The sequence below is a fragment of the Gossypium hirsutum genome, chromosome A09 (assembly GCF_007990345.1).
Source record: "Gossypium hirsutum isolate 1008001.06 chromosome A09, Gossypium_hirsutum_v2.1, whole genome shotgun sequence".
In the NCBI taxonomy this organism is placed as follows: Eukaryota; Viridiplantae; Streptophyta; class Magnoliopsida; order Malvales; family Malvaceae; genus Gossypium; species Gossypium hirsutum.
Genome location: NC_053432.1, coordinates 45,280,745 through 45,290,105, shown reverse-complemented (window position 1 = coordinate 45,290,105; position 9,361 = coordinate 45,280,745). Strand labels below are relative to the sequence as shown.

The following is a 9,361-nucleotide window of genomic DNA, read 5'->3' as shown; positions in this document are numbered from 1 at the left end:
TGTATAAGGCTTGAGGTCAAATTGATTGAATATGCCTTACATAGTTACCTCAAAATAGAATGAATGGTAAGTTAAGTACCATGTTATATGAACTTGCTAAGCATTTTATGCTTACTTAGTTTTATTTCCCTGTTTTATAGTAAATCAGAAGCTAGTTGGATTGGAAGCTTGGCGGAGATCACTCACACTATCCATCGGCCCATGTCGGTACAAAATGGTAAATCAATTATGGTTGTAATGGCATATATAGGATATATTGGCCATATTGGCATGTAAATGTAAATGATGCTTGTAATCTAGCCATTGGAATGGCTAGTAATGGTTTGTTTTAATATACTTGTAATGTCAAACTATGGTAGCTACATATATGTTAAGTAGTTGATCAGACTATGTCTAACTTGAGGACTTAACTAAGGTAAGATTATAGACATGTATGCATGAAATGATATACCACATGTATGCATGAAATGATATACCATGTTGAATAACTAAATTTGATTAAGTTGAATGCTTGGAATGGCTGGATTGTACTTGGTATGTTTTAGTGCAAGAAAATGATAAATTTGGGTGAAAAATGAGGCTAGGAAATGACTTTATTTTGTCCACACGGACAGACACACGGGTGTGTGTCTAGACCGTGTGGGACACACGACTGGTACATAAGCGTGTAGTTAGGCCGTATGATACACACAGCCAGGTACATAGTCATGTAGTTAGGTCGTGTGTCCCCTGCACCTAAATTTTGAGAAATAGAATGCTCAGAATTGAGCACACGAGCAGAGACACAGGTGTTTGTCTTGGTCGTGTGAAACCTGCACCTAATTTCGAATTGAATTATTTAACCACACGGCCTAGCACACGGGTGTGTGGCATGGTTGTGTGCACAAGTTAGAGAGTTACACGGGGTCGAACACAGCCTACAGCACGGGTGTACCCTAGGGTCACATGGGCATGTCCCTTGTACCGCACGAGCGTGTGAGCCCTGTAACTTGGAAACATTTTGAAAATTTCACGAAAATTCTTAGGGTTCCTGATTAAGTCCTGATTCGAATTTAATGTTCTTATTGGGCCTCGAGGGTCCATTTAAGGGACGTTATGAATGACTTTGGAAAATAAATAGTAATTTACTTGAAATATCTGCAAATGTTCTAAAAAATTTTGGTAATACTCCATAACCTTGTTCCGACGACGGATACGGGTTAGGGGTGTTACAGCTCCACATTGAAGTGAACTGCCAAGCCATGAAAAATGAGATTGGGTCTCTTGGTGCCACCCAATGGACCTCCTATAGCTTTGCAAACTATTTCCAAATACCCCATGATTCTTGCTAGCTAAGAATCGAGTGACACACAATTTTCTCTTCACAACCACAAGATATGCCAAAACAAGCTTCCCCCAGAAAAATGTTACTTTTTGCAAGTTCACTTTTAGTGGGGATCCTACTTTTCAATAATTTCCATACAGAAACCCTTAATTCAAGGGAGGATGAGGCTGGGACTGCCTAAATGAGTTTATAGTAATTCACCTTTAGGTGTGATTTCTCATAAATCATATTACAACATGACTTCGAGTAGTGTGTTCCGCAGCTAACTAGTTTCTAGATGAAGGTTTTTTTTCTCGATCGATATGCACATATTAATAATAGAAAAATGTTGGGAAACGTCAATCTCATTCCTAGTCAAAATTACAAAACACCCAATTAAATAAAGAAACAAAACATCCTACATTTGACCAAACTACTAAATAATCAATAATATATCACCAACAAGCTTTAAATAACTCTGATCTTCTCACCCTAGCAATAGCCAACGTTGTAGCCATACCATTACTTTTCATATAAACCAATGCAAATTTAACACTAACCAGTTGGTGTCACAACTCCAGATCACTTCCTTAATCTCATCCAATGTGAAAGATAACTTGAGTTTCACTGCATCTTCCTCGGATATCTTCTTAAAGTTCAAATCCATATCCACTATCCATTTTCTCGATGAGCAATTAAAGTAATTACAGAACGAATTGAACATTTTTGCCTTCAACAACTTTGTGCCATTGCACCACGAATCCCCGAATCTTAAACCATGCACCATCCTCTTCTTCAATTTAATCTTTACTACTTTATGAAACAAACATAATTGGAGTCACCTTTTATTAACCAAATAATTTTTATTTTTTACACCAAATCGATTCACGACATTTAACAACTACCCACAACTCTAGATTCGATCTTCTAAGCTCATCCATTTCCAATTCATTTAAATCTCTTCAATCACTAATTTTATCAAATTCCGTTATCTTTTTTTCAATTACTTCAATCCTTTTATCCACTTCACTTCTGAAATTTTCATTCCACTTTCTGAGAGCGACCCTCAATTTCCTCAACTTTTCAGACATCACGTATTAATAAACTTGCACGGACACGATCACCAATCAACTGATTCGTTCAACAACAAGACCAGGATATGGTCAGAAACAAATCTATTTAATCCCTACTGCTAGAATCATTGAAACGTAATGGCCATTGCATTTCCAATAAAAATCAATCCAATCTGCTCTTTTTATTATTAAGTCCATACCAATAAGAAATTTTCCCCGTCAAAGTTAAATCCACCATTTTGCAGTTGTTGATGAAGCTATTAAATTCCTTTGACCATTCTTTAAACTCACACAATTGCTTCTTTCACTTTTATTTCTCACTACATTGCAATCACCACCAATACTCTAAGGGCAAGGAAACAAGTTCTTTAAAGCTAAAAGATTCATCCATAATATCTTTTGAACCGAAATAACATTATGGGCATAAACATTAATTAAGGTTGCTTCTATGCCTTCAGCCGACCATCTCCTTTTTGCTACTACGAACCTTTCATCACAAAGATCTTTATCCACTTAACACTACCTCTATCCCAAATCTTAACCACACCTCTTGAACACCCAATAATTGCCGAAAATCTACCATATTTTTCTTGTTATGTCAATAGTGACTGTTTCTAACTTAGTTTCTTGAATAAAACACCTAATTGCCCTTACCTTGATATGACTCTTCTAACAGATGATATCTTAGCTTTCGAGCCCATACCTCTAATATTCCACTATAAAATCCTCATACCAACTCACACCACAAATATGCAATTGAATAATGACAAAGATAACCCGAGCAATAAAAAAATCACACATGTTTTAGTTTTGGTCGACCTCTGAATTCCTTCTTCTTCACAATGCTATAGTCCCTCCAACCTCATTATTTCATCTATTACTTCACATTTGTCCCCTTTTATGCTAAATCCCAACCTCTTTCCAACATCCCAGGCTTTCTTTGCTTCCCTGAGGATCAACTTCCTTTTGTTGCTTATATCAGAACCAGAAAGAGAAGCATTTACAACAGTCTGATCTCTAGCCGATATTTCTTTCCCTTTTTATCTCATCAACACCTGATCTATTTTATTTTTCTCCTTTATTGAAAGGAAGCGATCCTATATTTCAATCATGGGATGTATTTTTCTACCCTACACTTTTTTCTTCCTTTTTTGATTTGATGAATCCACGTCTATTATTGACCTATCTTCACAATCCTCTCCTCCCAACTATGTTCTCTCTAATTGGTTGTCCAAAATATTTGATTCTGGACTCCCTTATAGTCTCAATGTTTAGGCTCTTTTTACGTCCAGTCTTTCCTTCAAGCCTATAAACACCCTATTCCCCTTTTGTTTTTCCTGTCTCCCAAACTTATCCTGCATGTTTAATTCAACAGCAGCTAGACCCATAATTTTAACATCTTCTTTGGCCCGTTGGCTACAACAATTATCATCCTACTCCTCCAAATTGGTACCAGTCCTAAACCCATACAACTGTTCCACTCTCTAATTTGGTTCATTTTCCCAAGTTCTCTGATAGCCACCATTATCATTTTCTTTTTCAAGGAAAATAGCATTAATTGCTTCATCATCCCCTGTTTGTTTGTCTCTCATCCGATTTTTTTTCGGTCGCATTCTTGTCGTTGATCCCAACTCAGACACAATTTCATCATCATTCTCCTGGATTGATTCTAACCCTTCTCTTTCCTTCACTCTATTTTTCCCATTGATATTGTCGAATGATTTTGACAAGCCTATTTCCTTAACTCTAACCAAAAATCTCACCTTTTCAACCTCTAGAAATATCAGTTCATCGATCTGTTCTGGTTGTGTGATTAATACTAGTACCGACATCTTGTCGAAACTATTCACTTTCGTTGTATTCTCGCCAAGAGACACTAACTCTCCTCACAATCCTACTATTATTTTGAAAGATGTGTAGTTTTAGCAATGCAAAGGCAAGCCTGATAGTTCAATCCATGTCACTCTCTCTATCGATACAATTTTCTCCTAACATGGTTCTATTTTGACAAAAAATTCTTTCAGATATGTCTAATCGTTTTGTTTTAAAATACTGATTAATTCATCATCTAGTATTTCAATTAAGAAATGTCTTCCATTAATCCTTCTAGTTATGATTTCAACCAATCCACTTCAAACTATTCTTTCTGTAAAACTCTTCATTTAGCAAAACGTAGCAATTTCTCCCACCAGACATTTCTAAAGTTTCCATAGTTGTTTATCGTCTACATGTCCCTTGATTAGTTTAATTTGATTTTTCCCCTTACCATCCATAACTTCTTTTAAACTTAGATCGTACCTACTTCTACTAAATGTTTCTCCTATAATGAATTCGATATCCATCTCCTTCTTCCCACTTACCATCCCTTACTTATGATTTTTCATATTCTGTTTTGAATCCCCTGTAATTGATACTTTTCTCCATACTTTCATTCCTTTTAATCTTGCCAAATATACTGATATCCTATTCCATAAAATCACAAAATTGGTTAACCTGTTGATAGCCTTTTGTACATCCACCATTTTGTTGAATGACACGAATCCAAGCTTTCATCCACTCTTACTCTTCTTAGCTGAAATGAAAGCATCAATAACATCTCCATGATACCGGAACAACGTCCATAGGCCTTTCCAATGTATGGTCGCCGAAATATTATAAATGAATAATGTAACATGGGGATTCATAATTCCCCAGTTTCCAGATGAAACTATTTATAATGGATCTATGTGTATGGATGCTTTATTTATGACTTTTAGGTTCACACCATTGCTGGTTTTAAGTGTAACATTCCAAGGCCATTTACCATTGGCGTAATAGCCAAAGTTAGATATTTTCCCTCCTTCTAGGAGGCCATAGCATAAATCCGGTCATCTCCAACATGAAGGCATAAATTATTGGAGACTTTATGAAACAACAGGTTGAAACTTGCAAGAACAGGGTAATAGTGCTACAAGCAGTGCCTATTGCTTTTGTCATTGCGAAAGAACAAAGATGAACACAATGTAATTATTTATGTAGTTTGATTTCTCTATGTTTGTGAGCCAGTTCCCAAAGAAATAATCTACTATCTCTTAACCTCATGCTAATAGTGATTTAAGTCCTATCACACATATGTTTCCAAGTTATCCTCAACACAATTAGCAATGATAATATCTTCTTGAACTCAAGGATAAGTCATGGATCCACAAGATATATTTCCAAGTTATCCTTAATAATCTCTTTAAATCAAGGAATCTGATTGCGTAATTTAATTCGGTCCATTGTTGCTTCATAAGATCGATAAGCACATGATCATAATATCATCTAAGTCATGGTCCAACTCTTTGGGTTCAAAGGATTTGTCAAGTCTAAATAAGGTAATTTATATGACTTGCACAGTGCCAACTGTAGTAGGCATTACTCACATAATTACCTCAACAATCTCTTTCAACAAGACTTCATATATGGAGCTAGAATCCAACTTCATTAAGTAATCATCATATCAATTACCCTTTATATAAGGATACAAAAGATTGTGATATATATATATTTACAAAGTTAACCCGTATATTCTTGGAATGCATAACATGGTATATAAAATAAGTAGATCACATTAGAATTCTTTGAAAGTAATTGTGCTTCATTCAACTTCTTCTCTAATTATAATCACAAGATTAGATACACGAAATTCTCAAAAAATACAAACAAATCACCATAACACTTTAATAAAACATGCACACAAATTAGGCAAGTTTGGACACTTGAGCAGTGCCAAGAGCACTTATAACTGCTCATGTCATTGATTTTAAAACTTGCCTCAACACCCTAGAATGACTAATATTCCATGGAGATAATGGTTTGGTAATATTCTTCCTAATCTAAGATCTTTTACCCCACGAATATGAGCAAAGGGGAGAATAGTTTTTTGATTTGGCTGTTGTTCAATATTGTATTCACCTTATATGAAGCTTTTCTATGAAAAAAAATAAAAGTCAAGTACATCATAAAACTGGATGATTACAGAAATTTAGTAGTAAGACATTAAGAACAAAAGTTTCAGCACGCACAAAATTTGCTAAAAGGTTTTTATAATTTTTCACAAATTTTATAACATTACATATTATATATTAATTTAACCTACTGCCTGATATCATCACATAAATCAGTATTATCCTGTTTGGATGCCATGAGTAATCCTAGAGATTTTGTCACCTGTCTTAAAGAAAGCTAAGGTGTAACTTTTCCTTGTTTTGAACCTAAGGCCGTTATCAACATAGACTATTTGATCTAGCAAGTGATTAAACCATGAAGAACCTTAGCCGTTTTAAAAGTGGGTAACCGAAGCAGACAATACCCATTTGTGTGATGGTGATACTGACCACTACGCAACAGGTGCCATCAATTATATATATATATGTAGAGAGAGACAGACAGAGAGAGAGAGCATGAAATAATGTAATGTTAAGTTGCTAGACCGAAAGAGAGCAAGATTTCTTATTATAGAAATTGGAATTTATGGACAGGACATTGATCAGTACTTTCCGATGGAAAAGGTATACTAGCAACCTAGCTATGAGGAGCATTCTACTTCTAGAAAAGATAACATATAGAACAGGAGATCACTAGGGTATTTCTTTCCCCCACATTTACCTACGTACATAAACATAGTAATTAAGATCGATACTCGGCAACTGCATGCTCATTACAGCATTGAGATTGTTTTCATCTTAATCAACCCTTTCATATCACATAGAATATTGAGATTTTGAGACGGAAAACAAGTGTAAATGTGTTAGTTTTTTCACACTTTAGATTATAACTTTCACCACATGGAGTCCATATTGAATGGTTGCTCCTGTTGTTGTTGTTGAGGCATAGGAACTACGACCTTAGAAGAAGAAGCCGCCGCGCCTTGGAAATTAGAAGCTAGATCTGTTCCAAATGGAGGAATATTAATCCCTTGTGTCGACGAAAGAATCGAATAATCCATACCTGAAACATCTCTTGGTTGATAATTCCTAAGCTGCAACGCCTTAAAGAGAAAGGAATTCATGGAAAGATTAGGGCTTAAAATGCTAGAAGGCCATGAAAGCGACGATGGAAGGCTAGCTGCTCCGAAATCCAGGTTTAAGTTCATGGCGTTCATATGGCCATGGTTAACATTATTACTGTAACTAGGTGTTGCAATGTCGTTGAACCCACACGATGGGTTGGCATTGATGTTCAAGTTTGGTAGCTCAACGTCTCCAAACTCATTCACAATTGAATTTGCATCACATGGAGATCCAAGCGAGGGTTGTGAGGATGAACTTGGCTGCGGTTTCTTCACTGCTGCACTCTTTTGGAATACCCTACACACCACCCATTCCTCCTGTACAAATTATTCAAGGATTAAAAACAAAGTAGATTATTATATCATTAGAAATGCCTTCAATGAATCAAGTTATACATACCTTTGAGGCTTTGAAAGGGTGTTTGTTTTCAAGCCTATACTCATGCATGACCCAGTTACTTTTCTCACCCTTGGGGGCTCTTCCCTTGTAGAAAACTAGGGTTTTCTTCATCCCAACGAGAACGCCACCTGCCCGGAAGATTTCCTTGTCTTTGCCTGTTGTTTTCCAATACCCTGCTTCAGTAGCTCGGTTCGTTCGAAGCCCAGTTGGGTATTTTCGGTCTCTCAAGCTGAAGAAGTACCATTCTTTCTCCCCCATCGATGCCTTGGCTGCATTATTATAGAGTAGCAAAATGTTCAATACTCATAATTGGCCTACATAACCTTAATAGATTTAATTAATTTACTAATCATAGTTTTATTTTCCTTCCAAGACTAATCTGCATAATTAGTATGTTATTCCAAACAAAAAATGTCAAATTATCCCAGAAAGGAGGAGAAAAAAAAAGAAGAAAACTTGTTTGATTGAAAACTTGTAACTATTTGGACATTAATCAAGAAAATTAACAATAGCTTCTTATGATTATTACTACTGTCAAGTTAAAACAAGCATGAAGAGTAGAAAAATCTGGTTAGAATTTAGAAAGAAATGATTCAAAAGCTATATACCTGGAAGATCCCAAGGTTCACATTTATTGAGATCAACATCGACAATAGCTTTGGAAGTGAAGGTGATATCAGAGACCTTGTGGGAAAGATAGTAAGTGATGAGTTCTTCATCTGTGGGATGGAATCTGAACCCTGGAGGAAGATTCTCCATTTGTTTTTCTCCTTCGATAAAACCAGAGGTCTATATGCAAAAAACCCAAAACCAAGTTCCCAAAGTAAAGATGACGCTATAAGAAGGCCTTATAAACATCAAATGAAAGGAGATATGAAATGGGGGTAGCGTGTACTTTATGTTCTATAACTTCCCTCTTGAAGAAGAAGCTGCCATGACTAACTTTTTATTTATTCTTTATATTATGAAAATTACATCTAACACTTTGACAAAAGATGCTGCAAGAAAAATACTTGGTTTTGAAATTTACAACAAACAATACTACTGTACAGTGAGTGAATAACTAGATGGTGGATTTACTGATTTGTCACTAAGCTTTTTAAATTATTACTGACAAAGCCAAACAATTGTAGCATTGACTAATGGAGGGATTGTTTTGTGTAAGAGGGAGGTTGAGTCTTTGATACACTCTAGGGTTAGAGATTTTAGACTGATTTTGTTTGTTGTATCATATTCTTGCCCAACCACCTTCACCCATTTCTACCCACCCAAATCCTGGTTCCAATGGGAACATGACCTTAACTTTATAATCATCAAGAATTTATCACCCATCTCTTTCTCAATTGATTTGGGTTTTCAGATTAATTAATTGTTTTCAATCAATTTATATATATATTATGTTTGCAAATGATAGATTAATTAATATCCTATAGGTACCGAGTGAATTTTAATTTAATTTATATTTTTATTATTGTAGCAATAAGAAGACATAAGTTCAAACGTATTTAACCATATTTTACTTTTGATTTATGGGTTGAAGAGAGATTACGGAT

At 35.4% G+C, this 9,361-nt stretch overlaps 1 protein-coding gene across 1 annotated transcript; it reads right to left on the bottom strand.

The window, feature by feature from the left end:
- Positions 1-6,811: 6,811 nt before the first annotated feature.
- Positions 6,812-8,708, bottom strand: LOC107888762 (NAC domain-containing protein 100). The gene is made up of 3 exons (XM_016812960.2): positions 8,417-8,708; positions 7,809-8,077; positions 6,812-7,726 (listed from the first exon to the last, which is right to left on the bottom strand). Exons 1-3 carry the CDS (start codon positions 8,565-8,567, stop codon positions 7,178-7,180), a joined length of 969 nt encoding a protein of 322 aa, XP_016668449.1. The 5' UTR covers positions 8,568-8,708; the 3' UTR covers positions 6,812-7,177.
- Between the last annotated feature and the right edge of the window lie 653 nt (positions 8,709-9,361).

What these genes read in the sequence shown, in the direction of transcription:
- LOC107888762 (XM_016812960.2), bottom strand. Translation starts at nt 8,567, where the DNA reads ATGGAGAATCTTCCTCCAGGGTTCAGATTCCATCCCACAGATGAAGAA. An exon ending in TGAACCTTGGGATCTTCCAG is followed by an intron (nt 8,078 to 8,416) that starts GTATATAGCTTT and finishes ATAATAATGCAG; the next exon opens with CCAAGGCATCGATGGGGGAG. An exon ending in ACCCTTTCAAAGCCTCAAAG is followed by an intron (nt 7,727 to 7,808) that starts GTATGTATAACT and finishes TAATTTGTACAG; the next exon opens with GAGGAATGGGTGGTGTGTAG.